A 26963-nucleotide genomic window follows, 5' to 3' on the forward strand; every position below is an offset into this window, starting at 1 on the left:
ATACATTTCCGCAAGTTGAGAAATGGTGAATGGAAACCGGTGGAGGATCGGTTTGAATCAAAGTTAAGTAGTTGGATTGGCATATTGCTTTCGTATGGTGATCGGCTTATATTGATTAATTCAGTTTTAACTAGCCTCCCCATGTTCATGTTATCTTTCCTCGAAATTCCGATAGGAGTTCGAAAGAGGTTAGATTTTTTCAGATCACGCTTCTTTTGGCAAAGTGATGGGCATAAGAAAAAATATAGGTTAACTAAATGGAACATAATATGTCGACCCAAAGATCAAGGGGGGTTAGGAGTGGAGGTTTTAGAACTAAAAAACAAGAGTTTACTTAGCAAGTGGCTTTTTAAACTCTTGAATGAGGATGGTATGTGGCAAGAGTTGTTACATAAAAAATATTTACGTTCTAAAACTTTATCTCAAGTTTCAGCTTCACCTACTGACTCACCTTTTTGGAAAGGCTTAATGAATGTAAAGGAGGAATTTTTTTCCCGGGGCTCTTTTGTTGTTGGTAATGGGCGCAATACAAGGTTTTGGGAGGATATTTGGTTAGGTGATAAGTCTCTTGCTGATGAGTATCCATCTTTTTATAATATTGCTAATCACAAGAATGTCACTGTTGAAAATGTGTTGGCCTCAAATCCACTAAATATAGGTTTTAGGAGGACTTTGAATGGCAACAAATGGGATAGATGGACACACCTTTTGCATAGACTCATATTGGTTCAGCTAACCGATAGTGAGGATTCATTCAAATGGAAGTTAACTACATCTGGCGTTTTTTCGGTTAAATCTATGTATATGGACTTGCTTAATGGCCATACTGTTTTCCTAAAGAAGTATATCTGGAAGATGAAAGTTCCTCTAAAGATAAAGATCTTCATATGGTTTCTTCATAAAAAAGTGATTCTTACAAAAGATAACTTGGCTAAACGTAATTGGCAGGGTTGTGTTAAATGTTGTTTTTGTGATCAAGATGAGACAATACAACACCTTTTTATTTCATGCTCTTTTACTAAGATGATTTGGAGGATTGTTTATATGGCTTTTAATATACCCCCACCCTCGAATATTACAAATATGTTTGGCAATTGGTTAAATGGGGTTGCAAAAAAAGACAAAGTCCACATTAGAGTTGGTGTGTGCGCTTTGCTTTGGGCAATTTGGAATGTACGTAATGATTATATCTTTAATAGAAAAAGCTTTCCATCATTTTTGCAGGTTATCCCTTTGGCTACACATTGGATCCATATGTGGTCCTATCTTCAGCCGGTGGAGGAGCGCCAGGCTTTGGATATTGGGTGCAACCGACTGCCAACGGTAGCACGGGATTTTTACAACCGGTGCGGCTGGTGTGCTGATCGTCGTTTGACATGATGATGCAAAGGCGCTTCATGTTACTGCTTTTTAGATGGCTTATCTTTGTCGAGACTCTTTGTGATCCTTGAATTGTAATAAGATCGTCTAGCTGTGGATTGTATTGCTAAACTATTGTTTTTAATAAAAGAAGCTGTATGCATCAATTGATGCAGAAGCTGGGGCTACCCCATTTCAAAAAAAAATGTCCAAGTTCAGCTTAATATCATTCTATGCCCTAATTTATATAAAAATGTATTCATCTTAATATTCCCCCAATCTCAAAATAGGCTGATTTATGGGAGTGATGTTTTGGAACATGGGAGCATATGCTCCCTTTAGTTTAAAATGCATCTTACACACATTTTGAATTTCAAAAAATTTGAAACGAAAAATTCGCACGTACATCTTCACGTGCTACACGGTTTCCAAGTTGTTTCATAAAAATCGACTTGTCATGTGATGTGTGTAAAAAAGACAAAACTCAGTGCTAAAAATAATGCTTTTTACAAAATAAAATTTCTCTTTTTTACATAGTGCACAAAAAATGTTGGTTTTTCTTGAAACTTGACGAACACACATATATTATGAAGATGTACATGTAGAAGTTTTTGTCAAATTTTTTTAACACTTTGAAATACGATTTTTTGGTAGAGGGAGCATATGCACCCGGGAGCCGAATTGAATTTCTGCTGATTTATGGGTTTGTCGTGAGTCAAACTATTATAAGTTTGACGAAACTTGTTAATATCTGCAACAACGAATAAGCTTATTATGTATACATATTTTGTTATGGACATACTGATACTAAGTTGGTGTAATAAATATTAGTAGTTTTTTTGTAGATAATTCATGTTTGGACAAACCCAGAAATCAACTATTTTGGGGCAGATTAAGTAGCATCTTGCACCCTAGTGCTACTAATTTTAAAAAATACCATTATGCAGCAACATTTTAATGGTCAATGTTAATAATATGGCACATACTATGTCAGCGCTCATCTCACCATTTATTTGCTTATAATTAAGCTTTTTTTTGTCAAGGTGGCAGTACAGCGTTCACCATTAAGGACCACTTACAGCTTCTCCATTGGGCTAACAGCAAAGGGTTCACGTGGCAAATGGTGCCAACTTACTGCTACATATGCAAACTTATCAACTTTGAGGGAAGTTGAAGTAGGCGTCCCAAGCTAAAAGGGCAGCGTTGCAACTTTCTCCTTTGAATCAGAAATTGAAAGAGCATGCATGTCATCACTGGTGAAAGGAAGAACGATGGAGGGTGCTAGGCGCCGGCAGGCAGATCTTGGGGAGAAATTTCCTCCCTCCCACACCATTACATCTAGAAAAGATGCCATATCCCGTCTATCCATGCAGCATACCCCCATCAGTGCAGCAATGTTTTTGTGCCAATGCTGTGGGTCAAATTTGTACAAAGGACGCAACATTTTGCAAATACCAATGTAGCAAAAAATATGGTTATGTAGAAAACCATCACTGTTCACAACAAACCCCCCTTGATTGTAGCAAAATCCTCGAGTAAAGGTCAAATGACGTATGCAGCATGGGAGACTAGCATTTTGCAGCATCTCACAAAACTATTTGCACAATTGAAGCATTATTTGCATTAGAGGCCTATAATCACCGCACCATGTCACTTGTCTGGCCATCGTTGGCATATGCGTTGTTCATCGCATTCCATGTTGTGATGTCCTTGTTTTTCATCATTCTGTCCAAGAACTCCCTCACCATCGGAACGCGGCCATTCTGTGCCAAGCCGGCAACCATCATGGTCCAAGTAACCACATTCCTATGATGCATCCTCTCAAACAGATATATAACTAGAACACCTATCAATGTAGTGATGTCAGGATATATACCGCTGACTAGCTAGAGCATGAGAAGAAATAGACCCACAACAACGCCCTTATAACCGTTCGTGGCATAGCCGTTGATTACAATATTCCAGCTCACCAGGTCCTTCGCGGGCATCGAATCAAACAGTCTATGAGCCTCGCTCATCTGGCCATCATTGAGATACGCGTTGATCATCATATTCCACGCCATGATATCCTTGTTTTTTGGCATTTTGTCGAAGAACTCCCTCGCCATCGAAACGCGGATGTTCTGTGCCAAGCCGCTGATTAAAAAGTCGATGATTAAACTAATGGCAGGTCCTTCTTGGATAATCAATGATCTGATAGTTTAAATTTGTTAGTCGGTGATTAAATCAGCTAGGTACCAAGCTTGTAGTCTTCATTTTATTTTTATTTTTTACGGTTTCAACAAGCTATGGTTAAGGTGAAGAACTGAAGCAACAATGCTCACATGCCTCAATAGTTTTTGTTTGCCATCTACCATGCGAGGTTACCAATTTTATCATATAGTTTACTAGCATAGGTACATATAAATAATAAAATGTACCTTTGGTTTCAGATTCTCATATTGTTCCATTGGTGAAGCCAATAGTTCGAATACATAGGACAATAAAAATCTTACTATATCTACACCATGAATAAGACCACAATTTGCAGCAAAATAATGGCAATTTTTGTTTGAACTCCAATCATGCCAGTGCAGACAATCTTACTCTAAGTACTTCTAAAAAACATAATTATTTGCTTTCTTCACGTGTTGTATTTTTTATTCTTTTTCGTCAGAAATTATATGATGTCTTACATATCTGAAGGACAGGAGTATGATAATGATGGTACTTTCAGTTTCATCTCAAACTTGGGGGTACTTTCTGTTTTTTTTTTTTTTTGAATAACAGCAGGAGAAAGGCTGCTGTGTTCATTGCATTAGGGGAGCAAAAATTTACAAAGGAGGAAGGCCCTTAAGACGGGTGACTTCCAAGAGGGGAAAAAAGATGATTACAAATCAGCCGGGGTCAAAGGGTGTTCCTCCCATCTGATCAACTAGTGGGATAAGTGCTCCTGCTGTCCTCCAAACGTCTATCTCCTCTAAAATCTTTGCGATCATTGCATTCGCCGACCTGTCCTTTTTCTCGAAGATTCGTTGATTTCGTTCCTTCCATAGTTCCCAACAGACAAGGTTGGCCAGAGGGAAAATGATCTTGCGTCTCTCCTTTGGCTGCTCCCCCAGCAGGCCCCGGTACCAACATTGGAAGTTGTTGTTTGCATTAGACCAAGAGTCCGGCTTTAGTGCATCTTGATTGAACGTAGTGGCGATGGATGACCACACACTCAGACTATATGGACATTCGGTGTAGAGGTGTGTTGTCGTCTCTAAACTCCTGCGGCAAAGAGGGCAGAAATACTCATTCTCCCAGCGGCGCAGCATCAATTTGTCTGCTGTTAGCACCCGGTCAAGCATTAGGGTCCACATAAAAAACTTGCACCTAGCTGGTGCCCAACCCTGCCAAATAATCTTCTTGTGGTCGGTAGTCACGGCGCCGATGAATTGTAGTAGGTACACGGACTTGGCTGTGTAGAAGTTTTTCCCACCAAAAGTCCATGTGATGTCATCCGGAGCTTGTGTGAGTTGTATATTGTTAAGCAGGATTTCCAAGCGAAGTAATTCGTCGGAGTGGCCAATGTCAAGGGAGAAACGAAGGTCCGACAACCATTTTTTATCTGTAAGCGCTTCTTTGACCGTGCGGTTCTTACGGACAGATATTTTATAGAGCTACGGCACAATCTCTCTTGGAGACATCTCATGCAACCATTTATCATTCCAGAAATTTGCCGTTTGGCCATTGCCAATGGTTATTTTGGTCGCAGCATCAAATAATGCGCGGTCTTGGGCGGTTACAGGTGTTTTCAAATGTGCCCATGGCTTATTTGGATGTTTCCATTTTTGCCACATCCATCTTAGGCGTAGCGCCCTACCGAAGGAATCAATGCAGTGAACACCTAGCCCGCCGAGTTTCTTTGGACGGCACACGGTCTTCCAATTTACCTTACACTTTCCTCCTTTGCAAGAGGTTTCTCCGGACCATAGCCAAGCTCTACGACGTTTGTCGAATTCTTTCTTGACCCATGCCGGCATTTCGCTGATGCTCATCATGTATACTGCTAGAGAGGTTAAAACGGAGTTTAGCATCTCCAGCCTACCGGCTTTGCTCATGAGTCGTGCCTTCCATGTAGCTAAATGTCGGTCCATTTTGTCGAGGAGCATCTGCCAATCTGCTTTGGTAAGCTTTTTGATGGATAGGGGCATACCCAAATACATGCAAGGGAAAGGGGAGGTGCCAATTCCAGCAATATTAGCCAACTCTTGGACATTTATGTGTTGGCAACTGAGTCCTGTAATTCGTGATGAGTCCTGTAGCACGGCCAAAGATGGACAGGATCTCCCCCAGGCCAGTGATATCTTGTTGCGTAGGTTTGAGGAAAAGTGCAACATCATCAGCGTAGAAGGAAGCTCGGAAAGAGCACTGTTTGCCTTTGAGTTTAGATATGACCCCAGCATCTGTTGCTATTTCAAGGAGGCGGTGTAAAGGTTCCAAGGCGAGGTCAAAAAGGAAAGGTGACAGGGAGTCTCCTTGCCTAAGTCCACGAAGATGATGTATTCTTCTGCCGGGGACTCCGTTTATGAGCACTCTGGATGAGGCTGAACGGAAAAGCAATGAGATCCAGTTTCTCCATCTAAGCGGAAATCCTCTAGCTTCCAACATGTCAATGATGTATGTCCAGGAAACTGTGTCAAAGGCTTTGGCAATGTCCAACTTCAGAAGTAAAGTTGGAGTTCCTGTCTTGTGGAAATGTTTGGCCATGTTTTGCACATACAAGAAGTTGTCTTGGATGTTCCTCCCACTAATAAACGCGCTTTGACAAGGCGAGATTAGCTCGTCCAGGTGTGGTTGTAGTCGTAGAGCCAGAATTTTGGAGACAAGCTTTCCAAAGGCATGAATCAGGCTAATGGGTCGATAATGATTCATCTGTGCTAGCTGATCATTTTTGGGTAAGCGGATGAGGAAGGCCATGTTTAGATTGTCAAAGGAGGGGTCGTTGAGGTTGTAAAACTTGTTTAATGCATTTAGGAGGTCATCCTTGATGATGTTCCATGAGGTTCGAAAGAAACCTCCCGAAAACCCGTCAGGGCCCGGCGCCTTGTCAGTTGGTGTATCGAATACAGCCTTCTTTAGCTCTTCTAAAGTGAAGGGTACGTCGAGGTCGGACAGGTCAGGAGTTGGTAGGTTTAGCTGGGCCCAGTCGAAACACTCTGTAATCCGAACTGATGTACCCATGATAGCGTTGAGATGATGAAAGACTGGCTCCTCAAGTTCGCCTGGAGTTGTGGCGATGCCTGACTCCGATTGTAGGGATTGGATTCTGTTTTTTTGCCTGCGGTGTGTTGCACGAGAATGGAAGAATTTGGTGTTGGCATCTCCCAGCTGCAACCATTTGATTCTGGCCCTTTGTTTGGCTTTGATCCTATTAATGACAGCCAGTCCAACTGCCCTAGATTTCAGGGTGGATCGCAGCTCGTGTTCTTCCATAGTTAACAATCTTGTTTCCTGCGCAGTATCAAGCCTGAGCATTATTTCTTGACCTAGTAGTATTTGCTTTCTGATATGCCCAATATAGTTCTTTGCCCAAATCTTAAGATCCCTGGCCAATCTTCTCAACTTGAAGTCGAGCACCGCAAAGTGGTTTGTAAACCTACAAGGGGTATTCCAGGATTGCTGCACCACTGAGCTATAGCCTTCCAGCAACGGCCAGTAACTTTCAAAACTAAATCTAGGCGGCAACCCTTGTTGCAACGTCTTGAACAAGAAGAAGAGGACAGTGGTCAGACATGGAGGACGCTTGCGGCAGGAGTTTGGCGGCTTGGAATAGTTCATCCCAACCATCATTGCAGAAGGCACGGTCAAGGTGCACCAAGGTTGGATCAATTTGCTCATTACTCCATGTGTACCGCCTTCCGATCAGCTTTATCTCTTTCAGGAAGCTGGTATCAACCACGTGCCTAAATCTTCGCATCCAGGTTCTGTTGACCCTCCTTTTATTCTTGTCTTGGTCATGTAGGATGAGATTGAAATCCCCGATGACCATCCATGGCCCAGTTATTTGGGCGTGCAACTGAATCAGCTCTTGTAGGAAGGAGAGCTTGCGCTCATCGTCGGCAGGTACTTTCTGTTTCATCTCAAACTTTGAAGACTATGTTGTACAAAATAATCTCAATGAAACTGAGGTTTGCACATTTCAGTTTGGAGACAAAGAGGACTCTCTGATCGCAACAAGGCGTACCATCTGAACTTAGTTGGTGAAGTTATCAGCATTAGAGTTGTAGCTAGTTATAGATGTAGAAGATAAACTGTGAACTTGTTGGACTGAGAAATATTTCATGTAGAAGATAAATTTACAGCCCAACCACTGCAAGATGGTTTTGAATCTGTGTCTCAATTATCCGACAGCTTAACCAGTAACCAAAAGTTCAGATAAAAATCTGAAATGGCTAGCGCACAAATGTCAAACATCGAAAGGTGAAATTCATGAAAAAGGAAAACATAAACCATTCCTTATTCATTAATCAAAATTCTGAAAATTGACAGATTCATTCTAACCACACTCAAATAGACACAGATCGATCTGTAAGAAATATGAATTACAGACCAAGAGAAAACTTTCTTCTTCCCGAAGGCGGCGAAGAATTAATTAAGCAGCAGACAGAGTGAAATGTGAATAATAATAAAAATAAATTAAGCAAACTCATGAAGCGAGATCGATGATGACGTCTAGACGAATGCGTGCTTCTCGAGCAGTATATATATTAAGCTAGCATATAGAGTCATAGCTTGTAATACATGAAGTATTCCAAACCTAACGGTAAAAGTAAACCCGGGGCATCGCCACGGCATATCGGCTGATATGGCCTCTACCATGCAAGGTTACTTGTTTTATCTTATGAATGTACTAGCATAGACACATATAAATAATAAAATGTACCTTTGGGTTTAGATCCTCATATTGTTTCATTAGTGCAGCGAATAGTTAGAACTCATAGGCCAAAAAAATCCTTACTATATCTACACCATGAATAAGACAACAATTTGCAGAAATGATGGCATTTTTTATTTGAACTCCAGCCACGTCATGCCAGTGCAGACAATCTTACTCTAGGTACTTCTAACAAACATAATTATTTGCTTTCTTCCTGTGTAGTACATTTTATTTTTTTCGCCATAAATTATGTGATGTTTGACGGATCCGAAGGAGAGAAGTATGAGTGATAACGATGGTGCTTCCAGTTTAAGCTCAAACTTGAAAGACTATGTTGTACAAAGCAATCTCAATGAAAATGATGTTTGCACCTTCTAATTTGGAGACAAAGAGGGCTCTTTGATCGCGACGGTGCGTACCATCTGAATTTAGTCGGTGAAGTTATCAGCATTAGGGTTATAGCTAGTTAATAATGTAGTAGAAGATAAACTGTGAACTTGTTGGATTGAGAAACGCACATGATAAATTTTGCAACCATACAACTGCAAGATGGTTTTGAACTGGTTTCTCAATTACCCGACAGCTTAACCAGCAACACAAATGTCCAACATCGAAGGGTGAAAATTCATGAAAAAGGTAAACACATAAACCATTCCTTATTCATTAATCAAAATTCTTGAAAATTGACAGATCCATCCTAACCACACTCAAATAGATACAGACCGATCTGTAAGAAATATGAATTACAGACCAAGAGAAAACTTTTTCTTCTTCCCGAAGGCGCGCGGAGACGAATTAATTAAGCAGCAGACCATACAGAGTGAAATGTGAATAATAATAATAACAATAAATTAAGCAAACTCATAGTACTATGAAGCAAGATCGATGACGTCTAGCTAGACGAATGCGTGCTTCTCGAGCAGCTTGAGCACCTCCTCCTGGCTGTTGAGTCTCGCCACGTCGATCGCCGTCTTCCCGTCCAGGTTCTGCAGCGTCCTGCATTTCAGTTCGCCATGCATGATCTCGTTACTATAAGGTTCACTGGCTGAGTGGAGCTAGCCGATATATATGTATGCGTCAGCCATGGCAGAGTTGGCTTACACGGAGGCGCCGTGGTCGAGGAGGAGCGCGACGCACGCCTCGCGGCCGTATCCGGCGGCGTAGTGCAGTGCGGTGTTCTTGTTCTTGTCGACGGCGTCGGCCGCCGCGCCGGCCTCCAGGAGCGCCTGCGCGCACGCCAGCTCGCCGTAGCCGCACGCGAAGTGCAGGCCGCGACGCCCCTCCGAGTCCTCCTCGTCCTTGTCGACGCCGTCCTCCAGCGCCTTCTTCAGGCCCTCCACGTCGCCCACGCTCGCCGCGTGGTGGATCACCGACTCCTCCTCGTACTCCTCGCCGACGTCAACTGTTTCTTCTTCCTCCTCTGCCTCGGGTCCGGCGGCGGCGGCGGACGGGCCGCCCACGCCCATCGCGCGGCCGAACTTCTGCAGCGCCTCCGGGTCGTTCCAGTACCTGAATTGAAAACCAGACAAGATCACATTTATGCCGTGGCCAAAGCTAGGAATCAAGAAACCGGCCGAGATGTCCATGAACGAGCTACGACCGTACTTCATCATGGCGGCGGGCCCGCCAGACTCGATCTCGTCGAGGATGGGCTTGAGCGAGGGGTCGTCCTTCATGCGGGCGACGCGGGCCTGGAGCTGCTCCTTGTGGGCGGGGTCGGTGAGGCCGCCGAGCACGGAGGACATGGCCGGGTCCTGCATGAGCGCGCTGCCGAGGCGCTCCGCCATGGCCACGAACTGCGGGTTCTGCATCAGCTGCTGCATCGTCGACACGTACTTCTGCGGGTCCAGCGCCGCCGCCAGCTCCTGCGGCGACCGGGGGGCTGACGCCGAGGACGCCGCCGGAGAGGGCGCCACCGTCTTCTGCAGCTGCTCCGCCATCTCGCTGAAGGACGGGTCCTTGGCGATCTGCTCCGCCATCTCCTTGATGCTCGGGTCCTGCCCAGGGTCGAAATGGACACAAATTTTCTCGTTACATCGAGGCAAATTCAAGACAACCGATTCGAACTTCCAACTGTGAGCTACGAACAGAGCAAAACAGAGTAGTATTGCTTATTTTGTAGGAGTCGTAAATGTTTCAGAAACTTCGTCTCTAACTGTGTTTTTACGGAGCTATCCAGATGCTTACATTGAGCAAGTTCATCATGGTGGAGAAGTCGAAAGGGCCGCCCGGCGCCGCCCTGCGCGCCCCAGCCGGAGGAGGCTGTTCTGCGGCCGCCACCGCCGCAGCCGGGGGCGGCGCCTCCTCGGACTTGACGGCCGTCTTCTCCTCTGCGGAAACAAATTACAAACATTCCGGTTAATCATCCAACTAAACACGCAAGAACAGAACAGAACAGCAAATCAAGCAGAGGTCCCAAATCGTGCACTTGAAATGGCAACAAGAATTGGAAGAGAAGAGACGAGACGAATGAATGAGTTGTGGATGGATTACTGACCTTGAGTAGCCATGTCGAGTGACGATGGCAGTGGAGACTCGAGACAGGAGAGGGGCTCGTGTAGTGCTCTCGGTGGTAGTAGCGATGATGAAGAAGATGATAAGGTGATGGATGGAGAGGAGAGACTGCGACCAACCAGATGTCGAGATGGTTTTGCTTTTCCCGGCCTATTTTTCACCTGCTAACGCTTGGCCGACTCCTATTTGTACACGTCACACTCAGCAGTTGGAAGGTAGATCTCTCCAGTTGTGAATTTGTGATCCGAATGTAAAAGTGTTTATTTACCACAAGAAAAGATTTCCCCACTAGCATTATATTGGTTCATAGAGAAGAATTATCCGCTTTAATGCCGACACGTCGGCCAAGTGATTGCCTTCTCTAAAGATATTTTTGGGCTGAGTCCGGGAAAATAACAGTTTTACCATTTCTCATCAAGAACTACTTTGAGGTCATCATAGAGAACAAATTATCCAAACGCCGAGTTTCACCAAGTAGAAAAAAGATAAGTAGTTCTTAATTGGATGATTATGAGCTGCCCAGCTGAGACTATCTCTAAGTCGATACAGTAACTCCTGGAAATAACATAGACCCGGTCTTTACGTCGAAAAAGATTGATTAAGTTGAACCAAAAGGCTGAGCAAGCTATTTTATTCTGCAATGCAAAAGAAAGAAAAACATATTACAAGAACAAACCAGCGGTTGAATGGTTACGAGTATTGTACTCGAGCCCAACAAGGATCAATATATGGGATATGACAACTTCGTCGATCATTCCTCTGGTGTTCGCCGCTGTCCGAGGCTGGCTGCAAGGGCGCAATGCACGCCATTGCTGGCATCCCCAAGACGATGTCTTCTTTGGGTTGTCCGAGTTTCGCCATCTTCCCCTTTCTTGGCGCGTTGACAAGGAGAGCCATTTTGGAGTTATTGCGATTCGGAGGTGTCTACCGTCGGTCGAGACGCGGCTTTGTGTGTTTTAGCTTAGAGTAGGGCCCTTCGTGTTGTTGTTGTTTTGTCGGTAGTGGCTGTCTTCGGACTAGCCGGTCTGGTGTGTGTGCTACTTGTGGTAGCGTGTTCTTATACTCAAACCTCTGCCTTCTATAAAGATATGGCACATCTTTGGCGTACTCTCGGAAAAAAAGACAACTTCGTCGATCTTAAAACTCTGCCTGTAAAAGAATCATATACTCCTACATTTTTCAGTAATCTTTCAAATGGAGTATTCTATACTTGTCATTTAAACTAATTCAACTATGGATTTCTTTTTTCCGTGCACAAGAAGCCTCTAGAATTTTCCTTGCTTGTGTCTGGTGCACATTACCTTCAGCAACTTTAGGTTGGTGGGGGGGCTCAGGAGGTGCCATGCTTTGCATCCCCACATAGCATGCGAATCCAGCCAGACAGGGAGGTCGATAGACAGGGATGTGAGGATGTCGATAACAGATGTGCGGATGGAATAGCTCCTCTTACAACCAGGTTGCTATCGCCACAGATCCACCCAGTTGTTTTCCACACCGGGTTTCAGACATAACAAGAACAATTACAGATCAAATATATGCATAGGGGTGCTGGGTGCATGCTGATAATAATCTTTATAGAACATTATAGATCAATGTTCCAGTCCTTGGTGATTCATACAGGGCCGCAAAATTGGATATACCAAGAAATTTTTCGATCAAATAATGGTACCGATTATTCCAGATCAACATTCAAATTGAAAGGTGAGGATTACATTTTGCGATTTTCTGATACCGTGATTGTATTAACTTTGCTCAAACAAATGAATGACAGAACCGACGGGCAACATGCCACATCAAACCAAACATCATGTCAGGTTCCACATTGGACGATTCGGCAGATAGTGAGTGCAAGTTCCAGTCCACACAAGTTCTTGGAGGCTCCTTTCAACTGAGACCATCACTTTGGCATTAGATCTCCAAATGCCTCGTAAAATGCAATATAATAACTGAGCCAGGAATTACATTGCTACAAGGGCAAAGGACAGGTAAAGGACAAAACTTTAGAACAGTATTCGACATTCGTGAAATTCCGCATGTAGTTCCCTACAAGTAGGAAGGGCAAAACATTCAACCTGGGGGGGCTGCAGATACATCACTCTGCTAGTAGCTCCAAAGAGCGCAGATGTTACCGAGGCCTCTTTGGAACTACAGTGATGCGTACCGCGCGTGTGAACAGACAGATTTCCTATGACTTGATGCACATAATTCTGTGAGTTTGCTACAAAAACGGTAGTGAACCACCACACCGAGAATCCACACGTGGTAGTTTCATCAATATTTGTGGATCGCGACGTTGAGGTCCGACGAGATCGAGGTCAAAACTGGGAATGTCTGGTGCCAAACTGCCTTGAAGACCCGCTTGTGATGCGCTTGCACCGACTGGCAGGGGGTCTGGCCATGATACCTTATGTCGAAAATATGGATCACGGGGTCTGCCGACCCAGAGGAAAGGTACCAGCCATCAGGAGACCATGACTGGTTTATCAGGGCGGACTGGGACTCGCTGTTCGACTGCTTCCAACCAATCGCATGGACCTCGGTCTGTCTAAGCCTGATGTCGAACAAGCGAAGCTGCCTGCCTGGCGACCTGTCAGAAACAAAAGAGATCAGATAATCGAAAAGGCACCACATGAATCTAGACGTAAGCACACAAGAATTCAAGTGCAATGAGAAGTTTATGCGCCGAATGGAAATCAGAAGCAAAGTTTGAATTTTACTTACGCCGTTTGCACCATGTATAAGTTGAAATCACATGGATTTAGCAATACACTCATGCATTTGCTATCAATTAGGTTCTTGTACTCTGTCCTTTCAGCTGAGAGATCATATGATATTATCCTCTTATCCGAGCCGACAGACACTATTGTTTTTCTCTGTTGCAATCCAGCAACAGCATAGACAGCAGAAGAATGCAAATCCTTGTGCACTCTCTTGTGGTTCCATGAATCATCTTTCTCTTGCCAGAGTATGACAGCATGGTCGCTTCCACAAGTCAAAAAGCAGGTATCCGACCAGGGCATGAAATTAATGTTATTTATGATTCCTTTAGTATGAGGCTTCGCTGGTAGGAAGGTAACTTTCTTCTGTTTCAGAGGAAAAAATGTGAAAGATATTTTAGTAATGTTCAGAGTAAATCATCTGCTCCCTCCGGCCCGATTTAACTGTCGCAGGCAGCCCATACATACAAATGTGCTATGTCCAATTTTCCTCCACATCAATTAAAAGGGGCCAGAGGGAGTATTAGTACTCACTGGAAGAAAGAACAGAGAAAGTGTAACTGCACCGGAAGAAAGACTGCATGGGTTCTATCAAGATTTTACATAACATAATTACAAACCCTAACTAGGTCTTCGACATCTGCACAGATAAATAGTGGGACACCTTACTCACACTAAAGAAACTATTAGAGTTGTTAATTTAAGAAGACCTCATTTGAGAGCCATGGCTGCTAATTCGATGTACACTGTATCAGCAGCAATCACTATTGCATCAGGCATAAATGAGACTTTGAAGTTCAGAGTATCTGGTGAGCATGGGAACAGGAATAACTTACAAGGGCACCTATCTAATTCTTACCTCTGTGGTAAGCTGATTAAAAATGAAAAGGTATTTCTAGTCATATGCAAAGAGATAAATTCTACTACGGAAACTCCTTCATATGTGAGTGTTTCTAGCTAAAAAACTTGATGAGTCCAAAATGCCTATGGAACTAATCCACTTTGGTGTACAGTGTTGTTTTATAACAACTACAAAACCATGTAAAGGATAACGGATGGAACGTGTTATGCTTCTCAAGGCTTAGACAGAGTTCTTACTTGTCCTGATGCGTTAAGATTCGTCATTGAAACCTGGGAGTCACCACCATCAGCACTATATACAGCAAAAATTGTGTCACCATCTGGATGCCAAGCTACATCTTCAGGCCACCTTTGCTTTGGAGAAAAGCAATTTGTAGTGCTAAGCGAGGAGATAGTAGGTCTGCAAGTATAAATAATATAATTCAAAAAAGGTTTAAACCAAACCAAAAAACAGGTAGCTCTAGAACCATATGAATTTAATTGACCTTAGTACCTCCATCCGAAAGCTTAAGGCTTATACTATTTTTAGAAAGTCAAACTATGTCAAGTTTGACTAAGTTTTTACCACAAATCATTAACATGTAAAATACAAATTCAATATCATTAGATAAATAATGAAATATATTTTCGTATGGTATCTACAAAATATAATATTTGTTGATAGATTCTTCTAAAAGTTTGGTCAAACTTTACTTGGTTTGACTTTTTTTTTTAAAAGCCTTAAGCTTTGGGTCTTCGGATCTCTGGGCCTTTGGGATGGAGGTAGTAGCTTATATGCACCAGCTTCACATTCAATATTTCACATGATGAACATCAGTTTCAATTTTTTGCAAAAATACTTCTATTGCAGAAAACAATGGATAAGTGGAAAAAAAAAGTTTCATATGCTTGCTAACTTCACTACAAAAAAATTATTATCAATCGATAATCTTATATTTCCACATAAACCATAAAATGAATAATGTATGATATCCATGGTATCAAATGTTATTCTTCCATGATAACAATAGTATATGAACCTGTTACATGCATATCCATACTAAACATATAGAACACTGCCTCATTGGCACGTCGAAGTAGTGATCGAAAATTGGCCATAATGATTAGGTGTCTTCACTTGGTAAAAATGTTTATTTATTCTTGGTAGCCAGCCAGCCAAACTAGCCTGCTGGCTGCATCTTATGATATTAGCCTAAGATCCTGGGTTTAATATCCCGGTGTTATGAAAATGCATGAGATGAGCCAGGGGACTGACAATGCAAGAGAGCATCAGCCAATCTACTTGCCTTTTGTACGGAGAAAAAAAAAACAGATGACAAATTGCTAAATTTCTCAATAATTAGCATGTGAGCTTCATAAATAAAATACAGGATCTGCATACACAATACAACTACTGGCATGTAGTTATTCTGACTTGCGTCAATATGACCATATAGGGTTCAAAACCATCACCTATGGCTTCTATTGGCAGTAAATGTAATATTATGGCAAACCATTCACTGACTACTGCCTAGTGCCTAGTCTGCACGAAGGCATTTAGAAATTATGGGTTTAAACTTGAGTAAATGTATTTTTTTATCTCTATGCAACCACAATATTTGTACTGACTTCATTACAACTATAATGGTACAAATCAAAACAAGTAACCCTGTCACCCAAATGTCTGGCGATAAAGTAACCGCTCCCAGATATAAAAATGAGATACAACATTAAGAGAAACCAGGTAATATGAGGCTTACCCACTTGACTGTACTTGCCACAGAGTAACCATTCCATCCAACGCGCTGCATCACAAGGAAACATAAGAGTAAAGTTTTGTGTACAGCAGAAGTTAAGAATAATTAACAGATGTCACAGTTATTAGATTTGGTTACATTGTTTACTCTGCTACATACACGTGGAGATGAATAATTAAACTAAATTAACCTCATCCCTAAGCAAGTAAGCATAACCATGTAAACAGTGGTTTAGCCCTTGTAACACTTCTCTCCAGCTTGCAGTACAATTATATCTCTGCTAACATTAGATACCAGTACCTTAAGGATATCCAGACTTGCTGGTTATTTGGGATTACATTTGTTGTGGGTGGGTATTCGTAATCTAATAGCCCTCCCACCTGGTTTCAAGGACGTACTCGTTCTCATCTATCATTTTTCGAGTCAGAGGTAACTTCAACCAAATCAGTTACAGATATTCAGTAAACTGAGGCCGAACTCGCCAAATTCAGTTTTCTAGAGCCATTGCATTTATGATAGGCATTTGGTGTTAACTATAGCTAGTCAAGCATATTCTACCTGGTAACGACAAGCTGGTCATTCGCAGGGCACAGCTCGAGGCACCTAAGCTTCCTCTTGTGCTGGCTCGGGACCAGATGGCTGCCGTAGAACTTGAGTAAGGTTGGGGACGACTTCCTCACGCTCTGGATCAAGTTCTGGGGCTCTCTCTGTACTGTAAACCAGGAAGACCAAAACCAGACATGTGCATCAAGCAGGGTAACAGAGATATTCAGATTTTACTCGGCGAGTTACTGTAAAATGTATGGGTGACGGCTGGGAGGTACCGATCTCTCGCTTGGGTTTCTTATCCGCTTTCCTCTGCCGATCTTGCGGCGCCATCGACGAAGACGACGGGGCATCAGCGGCAGCCTTCTTCGGCCTGGGCGCTGGTTCGGTGCGCGGGGCAGGCGCACGCGGGGCCGGCCGGCTGTTGGTCCCCGGGATGACGAGCTGCGGCCTCGTCTGCGGCGCCGGGGCCTTCTGGGTGGACTGTGACGACGGCTTGGGGTCCCTCTGGACCGGCGGCGGCGTCCTGCGATCGGGGGCCGGGTTCCGAGTGGGAGGGGCGCGATCTCGGAACCGGGCGCGCGCCACGGCGAGCTCGTTCTCCGCGTTGTCCAGCTGCGGCGCGGCGTCATGAGCAATCAACCGCAAGAAACAGGGGGGGGGGGGGGGGAGGAAGGGCGGGTGAGGGGCGTACCAGGGACTGGTACTGGGCGAGCTTGAGCTTGTACTGCTCCACTACGCGCTCGCGGTGGGCGATGAGCGCGAGCACGGCCTCCTCCGCCATGTCCTCCTCCGGCGGCGCCGCATCGCTGGCGGAGGAGGTGGAGGCGGAGGAGGGGGGCCTGTGGCCGGAGCCGTTGGCGGAGGAGGGGCGGTGCGAGTGGGATGAGTCGTCCTTCTCCAGCTTGGGGCGCTTCATCGCCGGCGGGTCGCCTGCCATCGCGCCGGCGACCGGCGGGCGGACGAGGGTTGGTCGATGGGAGAGGGCACGCGCGCCGGCGGCGTGTGTGCGTGTGTTCTCTGTCTGTTGGTGTGCGCGTGCGTGGGCCGTAACTGCGCGCGTGAGGCACCAACCGCAAACCAGCCCTTTGGGGCTTTGGGCTGGACACATGGGGTTTTTCTTGTTTTTCTTAATGACATGTCTTATTCTGAAAAAAAAAAACTTGCTGCTCCAAACTTACAAAATGGTTACATCATGTGAGACGGAGAACCTAAACAACTAGGGGCTCATGTTACAATCATTTCTGATCACATCCGAAACACACTCCGGATATGACCCTCTAAGTAAACCACTAGCACCACTTTTGCCTAATTTTATGCGCTGCACCGTTGCTCACGCGATCAACCTTTGTAACACTAATATGTTGATAAATCTTCAAAAGCTCCAGACCTTCAAGATAAATACACCTATCACAACTCCGTGAACTCATCATTTGCACAACTCGAGCACACTCAGTCTCCACTGTTGCATCTATGCATTGCAGTTTAATTGCTTGCTTAAGGCCTTCCAGATAAGCAAGGGCTCCGGCTTCCTCAGCTGATATGCACCCTGGGGGGAACTTCCATTCCGTTAGGATGACTCTACCGTGATGGTCTCGGGCAATTAATCCCAGCCCTGCTTGCTTTGTAGCTGCGTCCCAACCAGCATCCACATTCACCTTCAGATTACCCTCTGCAGGAGTTGCCCACTTAGAATTGTTTAGGCCCTCAGACTTGTTCACATGTATAAGTAGAGTTGGTAATTTCCCTTTGGGGTCTGGGAGAGACTTGATGGACGAGAACGTCTCATAATAATTGCACATATAATAAACTGATGCCGATATAGATGCCTTCCCATCCGCATGGACCGCATCATTGCGGTGGTGCCACACCCTCCATAGCAAGAAAATGACCTTAGCTCGTGTCTCACCTTTCTCGTGGTCAAGCAGGTTCAGAAACCATTCCCGACCAGTGTCCAGGAAGGCGCTCTTAGGCGGTAGCACCCAATGCTTCCTCATTTCCATTCTAAGAGATTGGGCCATGGTGCATGTGATAAGCGCATGGTGTGTATCTTCCTGCATGCGACCGCATATCACACACATGGGATCCTCTCTCGGGATGCGACGATGCAAGCCAGTACGAACAACAAGAGTTGAAGTCGCTATTTTTCAAGCAAATATCCTTAGCATCGGCGGTACATTAGCTTTCCATACCAGGTTCCATATACTTCTGTCTCCCTCTGGGGAGGAACTAGATTTCCCTTCACTGAGCACATTCAACATTGGTTGTAAACCGCCAATCTGACCGTGAAGACGCCATTACTCTCCAGCTGCCAGGCAACAAAATCCTCACAGTCCCAAGCTGGAAGTTTGATCGCTAGTATCACCCCGGCATCCTAGGGTAGACAACAAATCCCTCACAATGTCCTCCTTCCACGATCGAGTAGCTGGGTCTATCAGTTCAGAGACCACCTTGCTAGCGTACAGTTGACGTAGGCATAGTAGCTTCCTTGTGACGGTAAAGCACTCGTCCGTTGGGAACCCCAAGAGGAAGGTATGATGTGTACAGCAGCAAGTTTTCCCTCAGTTAGAAACCAAGGTTTATCGAACCAGTAGGAGCCAAGAAGCACGTTGAAGGTTGATGGCGGCGAGATGTAGTGCGGCGCAACACCAGGGATTCTGGCGCCAACGTGGAACCTGCACAACACAACCAAAGTACTTTGCCCAACGAAACAGTGAGGTTGTCAATCTCACCGGCTTGCTGTTACAAAGGATTAGATGTATAGTGTGGATGATGATTGTTTGCAGAGAACAGTAAAACAAGTATTGCAGTAGATTGTATTCGATGTAAAAGAATGGACCGGGGTCCACAGTTCACTAGAGGTGTCTCTCCCATAAGATAAATAGCATGTTGGGTGAACGAATTACAGTTGGGCAATTGACAAATAGAGAGGGCATGACAATGCACATACATGACATGATGAGTATTGTGAGATTCAATGGGGCATTACGACAAAGTACATAGACCGCTATCCAGCATGCATCTATGCCTAAAAAGTCCACTTTCAGGTTATCATCCGAACCCCTTCCGGTATTAAGTTGCAAGCAACAGACAATTGCATTAAGTATGGTGCATAATGTAATCAATAACTATATCCTCGAACATAGCATTGATGTCTACTTCCCCCTCCTTTTCCTGTAGACAGTGTTGGGCCTCCAAGCGCAGAGGTTTGTAGAACAGCAGCAAGTTTTCCCTTAAGTGGATCACCCAAGGTTTATCGAACTCAGGGAGGAAGAGGTCAAAGATATCCCTCTCATGCAACCCTGCAACCACAAAGCAAGAAGTCTCTTGTGTCCCCAACACACCAAATAGGTGCACTAGTTCGACGAAGAGATAGTGAAATACAGGTGGTATGAATAAGTATGAGCAAGAGTAACGGTGCGAGAAAATAGCTTGTCTGGCGTGTAGTTGATGGTGGTAGTATTGCGACGATAATGTAACGCAAGAAACAATAAACAAGCAGTGATAGCAGTATTTAGGAACAAGGCCTAGGGATTACACTTTCACTAGTGGACACTCTCAACATTGATCACATAACAGAATAGATAAATGCATACTCTACACTCTTGTTGGATGATGAACACATTGCGTAGGATTACACGAACCCTCAATGCCGGAGTTAACAAGCTCCACAATTAATGTTCATATTTTAGTAACCTTATAGTGTAAGATAGATCAAAAGACTAAACCAAGTACTAACATAGCATGCACACTATCACCTTCATGCATATGTAGGAGGAATAGATCACATCAATACTATCATAGCAATAGTTAACTTCGCAATCTACAAGAGATCATGATCATAGCATAAACCAAGTACTAACACGGATGCACACACTGTCACCATTACATCGTGCAGGAGGAATAGAACTACTTTAATAACATTGCTAGAGTAGCACATAGATAAATTGTGATACAAACACATTGCAATCGTAAAGAGATATAAATAAGCACCTCACTATGCTATTCATCAGTGAATAAGTATTCTGTGAAATATAGCCTAAGAGACCCACACGGTGCACACACTGTCACCTTTACACACGTGGGACAAGGAGTCTCCGGAGATCACATAAGTAAAACTCACTTGACTAGCATAATGACATCTAGATTACAAGCATCATCATATGAATCTCAATCATGTAAAGCAACTCATGAGATTATTGTATTGAAGCACATATGAGAGAGATGAACCACATAGCTACCGGTACAGCCCCGAGCCTCGATGGAGAACTACTCCCTCCTCATGGGAGCAGCAGCGGTGATGAAGATGGCGGTGGAGATGGCAGCGGTGTCGATGGAGAAGCCTTCCGGGGGCACTTCCCCGTCCCGGCAGCCGTGCCGAACAGAGACTCTGTCCCCGGATCTTGGCTTCGCGATGGCGGCGGCTCGGAAGGTTTACGTGGGTTTCGTCGAACGCATCGGGGGTTTTCGCGACGGAGGCTTTAAATAGGCGAAGAGGCGGCGCAGAGGGCTAAAGGGGTGGCCACACCATATGGCGGCGCGGCCAGGGCCCGGGCCGCGCCGGCCTATGGTCCGGGGGCCCAAAGGTGCCCCCCTCCGGTCCTTCTCGTGTGTTCCGGATGCTTCCGGTGAAAATAGGAACCCGGGCGTTGATTTCGTCCGATTCCGAGAATATTTCGTTACTAGGATTTCTGAAACCAAAAAGCAGAAACAGAACCGGCACTTCGGCATCTTGTTAATAGGTTAGTTCCGAGAAAATGCACGAATATGACATAAAGTGTGCATAAAACATGTAGATAACATCAATAATGTGGCATGGAACATAAGAAATTATCGATACGTCGGAGACGTATCAGCATCCCCAAGCTTAGTTCTGCTCGTCCCGAGCAGATAAAACGATAACACAGATAATTTCTGGAGTGACATGCCATCATAACCTTGATCATACTATTTGTAAAGCATATGTAGTGAATGCAGCGATCAAAACAATGGTAATGACATGAGTAAACAAGTGAATCATATAGCAAAGACTTTTCATGAATAGCACTTCAAGACAAGCATCAATAAGTCTTGCATAAGAGTTAACTCATAAAGCAATAATTCAAAGTAAAGGCATTGAAGCAACACAAAGGAAGATGAAGTTTCAGCGGTTGCTTTCAACTTGTAACATGTATATCTCATGGATATTGTCAACATAGAGTAATATAATAAGTGCAATATGCAAGTATGTAGGAATCAATGCACAGTTCACACAAGTGTTTGCTTCTTGAGGTGGAGAGAAATAGGTGAACTGACTCAACATAAAGTAAAAGAAAGGCCCTTCGCAGAGGGAAGCAGGGATAAATCATGTGCTAGAGCTTTTCAAGTTTTAAAATCATATAGAGAGCATAAAAGTAAAATTTTGAGAGGTGTTTGTTGTTGTCAACGAATGGTAATGGGTACTCTAACTACCTTATCAACCAGACTTTCAAGAGCGGCTCCCATGAAGGACGTTATCTCTACCAGCAAGGTAGATCATCCTTCTTCTCTTTTGTTTACACATGTACTTTAGTTTTTATTTATTTATGGGTGACACTCTGATACGTCCAAAACGTATCTACTTTCCCGAACACTTTTGCTATTGTTTTGCCTCTAATTTGTGTATTTTGGATGCAACTAACACGGACTAACGCTGTTTTCAGCAGAACTGCTCTGGTGTCTCGTTTTTGTGCAGAAATCCAACTTTCGGGAAAAACCTCGGAATTTATGCAGAAGGCCCTATTTTCCCAGGAAACTAACGGAGCCAGAAGGGCAATTGAAGTGGAGGCCCGAGGGCCCCACACCATGGGGCGGCGCGGCCCGGGGGGCCCGCGCGGCCCGTGGTGTGGCCCCCTCGGCCGGCCTCCGACGCCCTCTTTCGGACTACTTATTCGCCTCGACCTAAAAACACCGAGGAAGAGAAGTCGAAGTCGCGAAACCCTCCGTAACGCCGCCACATCGCGAAACTCCGTCGCGGGAGCCGAAGTCTCCGTTCTGGCACTCCGCCGGGACGGGGAATTGGAGGAGATCATCGCCGCCATCACCGCCATCACCTCTACATCAACCAGCCATGTTTCCCCCATCCATGTGTGAGTAATTCCCCCGCTGTAGGCCGAAGGGGATGGTAGGGATTGGATGAGATTGGTCATGTAATAGCATAAGATTGTTAGGGCATAGTGCCTAGTGTCCGTTATTGGTACTTTGATGATATTGTTGCAACTTGTTATGCTTAATGCTTGTCACTAGGGCCCGAGTGCCATGATCTCAGATCTGAACATGTTATTGTTTCATGAAGATAATCATTGTTTATGGTCTTATCTATAAGTTGTATACACATGTCATTGTCCTGAACCGATGGCCCCGAAGTGACAGAAATCGGGACAACCGGAGGGAATGGTAGCGATGTGAGGATCACATGTGTTCACGGAGTGTTAATGCTTTGCTCCGGTACTCTATTAAAAGGAGTACCTTAATATCCAGTAGTTTCCCTTGAGGCCCGGCTGCCACCGGCTGGTAGGACAAAAGATGTTGTGCAAGTTTCTCATTGCGAGCACGCACGACTATATATGGAACACATGCCTATTGATTGCTTTGTACTTGGACACCGTTTTATTATTATCTGCAAATGCCCTGCTATGATTGTTACATGAGTTTCTCTCATCCATGCAACGCCCGTCATCCGTCCCCGTGCCTACGTATTTTAATCCTCTTTGTTTACTATAATCACTCTGCTTTGTCTCTGTTACTCTGCTTCTTTGTTATTTCACTATCTGCTATAAAGCTGTTACCTCGATAAACTCTTGCGAGCAAGTCTGTTTCCAGGTGCAATCGAATTGACAACTCCGTTGTTAAGGCTTCCAAGTGTTCTTTGTCTCCCTTGTGTCGAATCAATAAATTGGGTTTTACTTCCCTCGAAGACTGTTGCGATCCCCTATACTTGTGGGTCATCAAGACTATTTTCCAAGCGCCGTTGCCGGGGAGCATAGCTTTATTTGGAAGTTCACTTGGATTAATATTGTTCGCTGCAAATTCTCCATCATGGGTAAACCTCGCGATACTAAGATCGCCATATTACCATCCACTACAAGAAAAGGTACAATTGAGTACCTCCGCTACACTTGATTCACCATCTCGTGATTGATAAACTTGTTTCACCGCCACATGCTTCGCATGTGGGTACATCTCTTGAATCTGAACACTCTCATAATATTGATAATGTTTCTGCTGGGCTAGATGATAGAGGTTCATTGGGATCGTTACTAGATGCTACAAATTCTAGGTCTAGACAAATTGAAAATACCGAAACTCCTAATGCTACTACACACCGTTAGTTCACCTGAACTTGGTTATTTTAGTGATGATCCCGAGGAAGATTATGTGGAGCTTGATGATGATTTTATTGAAAAATGCAATGCTACTACCGATGCAAGAAAAATTAAAAAGTTGCTTGCAACATACATTAGATATAAACCGTCTCCGATCCTAAATTTGCCACATCTCCTATAAACATTAGGGATAAAGATTATGATTTTTCTCTTGATCTATCTCATATAGCTATTGTTGAGAAAACACCTTTACGTGGTACTTGAAAAAGAAAGTGCTGTTGAACACATGACTGAGTTATCTACTTTGAGTAGCTTGTTTTCTGATGACATTAAGAAGCGTACTTACTTTGTTGCTAAAATATTTCCATTCTCATTGAAGGATGACGCTAAAACTTGGTATAATAATTTGCCACCTAGTTCTATTAAAAGTCCAAAAGAATTGCTTGCTGTTTTCTTTCTAAATATTTTCCGCTAGTGCTCAACATGTCGCTTTGCGAGAGAGTTTATAGTTTTGATCAGGAGATGAAGAGAAATTGCCCGAGGCTTGGGCGAGATTTTGCTCTCTTATTAGAGCTTTGCACGACCATGATTTAGAAAAGCATGAATTACTTGATATATTTTATAGTGGACTAACCATTGATTCTAGGGCATACCTGGATAGTTGTGCTGGTTGTGTTTTCGTGAAAAGAACCTGCACGACGCTGAAGAATTATTGGCTAAAATAGGCCGGAATTATGATGATTGGAATACGCCTGAACCAACTCCAACGCCAATAGTGAAGAAGAGGGGTTTAATTAAATTGAATGATGAAGATATGAGGGAGGCCAAGAAGTCTCTCAAGGAGAAAGGTATTAAATCTGAAGATGTGAAGAATCTACCTCCTATTGAAGATATATGTGAGATAATTCCCCCTTCGTCCATGATTGAGGTAAACTCCCTTCAACGCTTTACTAGGGAAGATATTCCGTATTCGAAACCTCTGCACAATGCTTAGATGAGTTTGATAATTATATTGTTAAGCAAGAAAATTTTAATATGAGGGTAGAGAATCATTTAATGGAAAATTCTCAAGCTATTAGTGAATTGCATGGTATTGTGGAGAGAACCTCCAATGATGTTAAGATGCTTGTTAAACATTTTCAAATGATTCAAACTCAAATTGATCAACTCACTAAAGTGCAAAATGACTTGTTAGGGAATAATTCTAAAGAGAAACATGCTTATGAAGTAACAACTAGAGGTGGTGTCTCTACCCAGGATCCTCTATATCCTGAAGGGCATCCCAAAAGAGTTGAACAAGATTCTCAACGCATTGAACCTAGTGCTCATTCTAGGAAGAAAAAGAAGAAGAAACATAAAAATGTTGTAGAATCCTCTGAACCTGCTAATGATCCTAATAGTATTTCTATTTCGATGCTGAAACCGAAAGTGGTAATGAACATGATAATGATAAAGATAATGATAAGAATGATACTCCCGATAAAGAAGAGGTCAAGAAGAACCCGAGAAGCATGCTAAAAATAAAAAGTATACTAAAGAAGACTTTATTGCTGAGAAACATGGTAATGAAAGAGAACCTTGGGTGCAAAAGCAAATGCCTTTTCCTCGCTAAGAAACTAAAATCAAAGGAAGAAGAACACTATAATAAATTTTGCGAATGGATGAAACCTTTATTCTTGCAAATCCCTTTGACTCGATGCCATTAAATTGCCTACTTATACAAAGTATATGAAAGATATTGTTACTAACAAAAGGAAAATCCCCAATGAGGAAATTTCCACTATGCTTGCTAATTACTCTTTCAATGGCAAAATTCCAAAGAAGTTGGGTGACCCAGGTATACCTACTATTCCTTGTTCTATTAAGAATAATTATGTTAAAACTGCTCTATGTGACTTGGGAGCCGGTGTTAGTGTTATGCCTTTTTCTCTTTATAAGAGACTTTACCTAGATAAGTTGATACCTACTAATATATCTTTGCAAATGGCTGATAAATCTACTGCTATTCCTGTTGGTATATGTGAGAATGTTCCTGTTCAAGTTACTACTAACTGCTTGATATTAACTGATTTTGTTGTGTTGGAAATGCCTGAAGATGATAATATGTCTATTATTCTTGGGAGACCTTTTCTTAACACCGCAGGGGCTGTTATTGATTGCAATAAAGGAAAGGTTACTTTCAATGTTGATGATAGGGAGCATACCGTTTATTTTCCCAAGAGGATTGAGAAGGCATGTGGAGTTAATACTATTTCTAATGTGAGAACTATCAAAGTGGGAACTATTGATTGTCCTATATATGAGCCTAAGGAAGAATATCACACTCTCGTGATTGGATCCATATCAATACAATTCAAGGTAACATGATTGATTTGAGGTTTATTTCTTCTTATGCTATGAAAAAGTTATTTGGTGACAAGACTTGATCAACCTTGTTAACGGATACTTTTTATATGCATGGAGAGGGTAAACAACATCTCTTTCTTCCTCCACTTGCTCTAGTTGCTGTAGCACTTTTAATTTGCAAAGTTCTTGAGTTATTCGAAGATTTCAAAAATTCGTGAAAATTATACCGTTGGTCCTATTTTTCGACGAGGCACCTGGGAGTACCAGAGGATGACCTGTGGGGCACCAGAGGGCGCCACACCACTGGCCGGCGCGGCCAAGGAGGTGGCCGCGCCACCATGTGGTGTGGGACCCCCTCTGCCCCACTTTGTCATCTCTTTCGCCCGAAACAGTCTCTCTCCCGAAAAACTCGTACCAAGTTCCTCTCACTCGCGTTTTTGCTCCAGAACTCCAGATTTTTCGATCTCTTTACTCAGCCCAGATTGCCCGAAATTTGGCACATTTGCTCTTCGGTATGTGACTCCTCCACCCATCCAAGTAGAATTTCGTTTGGTTGAGTATATCTTGAATATTTTGCTGCTGTAGGTAACATGTTTAGTGAGTTTGCATGCTTGTTCTAAGTGGTAGAAACTAGTTT

The 26963-nt window shown here is 43.6% G+C and overlaps 3 protein-coding genes across 4 annotated transcripts; all 3 read right to left on the minus strand.

Annotated features, from left to right (window-relative positions):
* Window positions 1-2996: 2996 nt before the first annotated feature.
* LOC127346547 (pentatricopeptide repeat-containing protein At5g39350-like) lies at window positions 2997-3467 on the minus strand. The gene is made up of 2 exons (XM_051372837.1): window positions 3330-3467; window positions 2997-3245 (listed from the first exon to the last, which is right to left on the minus strand). The coding sequence occupies exons 1-2, from the start codon at window positions 3465-3467 to the stop codon at window positions 2997-2999; spliced, it is 387 nt and encodes a 128-aa protein (XP_051228797.1).
* A 4554-nt stretch (window positions 3468-8021) lies between these two features.
* LOC127291728 (ankyrin repeat domain-containing protein 2A) lies at window positions 8022-10917 on the minus strand. Of its 2 annotated transcripts, XM_051321041.2 has the most exons (6): window positions 10761-10917; window positions 10451-10593; window positions 9869-10260; window positions 9365-9772; window positions 9160-9259; window positions 8022-8058 (listed from the first exon to the last, which is right to left on the minus strand). In XM_051321041.2, the coding sequence occupies exons 1-5, from the start codon at window positions 10771-10773 to the stop codon at window positions 9160-9162; spliced, it is 1056 nt and encodes a 351-aa protein (XP_051177001.1). In that variant the 5' UTR covers window positions 10774-10917; the 3' UTR covers window positions 8022-8058. The 2 variants fall into 2 exon arrangements, with proteins under 2 accessions (XP_051177001.1, XP_071674550.1); XM_071818449.1 differs by lacking the exon at window positions 8022-8058 and having other exon boundaries at window positions 8901-9259.
* Window positions 10918-12407: 1490 nt separating this feature from the next.
* On the minus strand, window positions 12408-17665 carry LOC127291727 (uncharacterized). The gene is made up of 7 exons (XM_051321040.2): window positions 17332-17665; window positions 16916-17252; window positions 16650-16803; window positions 16095-16139; window positions 14593-14755; window positions 13499-13860; window positions 12408-13364 (listed from the first exon to the last, which is right to left on the minus strand). The coding sequence occupies exons 1-7, from the start codon at window positions 17575-17577 to the stop codon at window positions 13049-13051; spliced, it is 1623 nt and encodes a 540-aa protein (XP_051177000.1). The 5' UTR covers window positions 17578-17665; the 3' UTR covers window positions 12408-13048.
* Window positions 17666-26963: the final 9298 nt, after the last annotated feature.

Source organism: Lolium perenne, chromosome 4, assembly GCF_019359855.2.
Source record: "Lolium perenne isolate Kyuss_39 chromosome 4, Kyuss_2.0, whole genome shotgun sequence".
Taxonomy (NCBI): domain Eukaryota; kingdom Viridiplantae; phylum Streptophyta; class Magnoliopsida; order Poales; family Poaceae; genus Lolium; species Lolium perenne.

Bases quoted from the DNA above. Each gene is read 5' to 3' on its own strand.
- LOC127346547 (XM_051372837.1), bottom strand. From the start codon at position 3,467: ATGGCGAGGGAGTTCTTCGACAAAATGCCAAAAAACAAGGATATCATG. The intron at 3,246-3,329 runs GTGAGCTGGAAT...CTCATGCTCTAG, and splicing joins CGATGCCCGCGAAGGACCTG to CTAGTCAGCGGTATATATCC.
- LOC127291728 (XM_051321041.2), bottom strand. The intron at 10,261-10,450 runs GTAAGCATCTGG...GACCCTGGGCAG, and splicing joins CCATGATGAACTTGCTCAAT to GACCCGAGCATCAAGGAGAT. The intron at 9,260-9,364 runs GTAAGCCAACTC...ACTGAAATGCAG, and splicing joins CTCGACCACGGCGCCTCCGT to GACGCTGCAGAACCTGGACG.
- LOC127291727 (XM_051321040.2), bottom strand. From the start codon at position 17,577: ATGGCAGGCGACCCGCCGGCGATGAAGCGCCCCAAGCTGGAGAAGGAC. The intron at 17,253-17,331 runs GTACGCCCCTCA...GCCGCGCCGCAG, and splicing joins TCGCCCAGTACCAGTCCCTG to CTGGACAACGCGGAGAACGA. The intron at 14,756-16,094 runs GTAAGCCTCATA...TTATACTTGCAG, and splicing joins TGGCAAGTACAGTCAAGTGG to ACCTACTATCTCCTCGCTTA.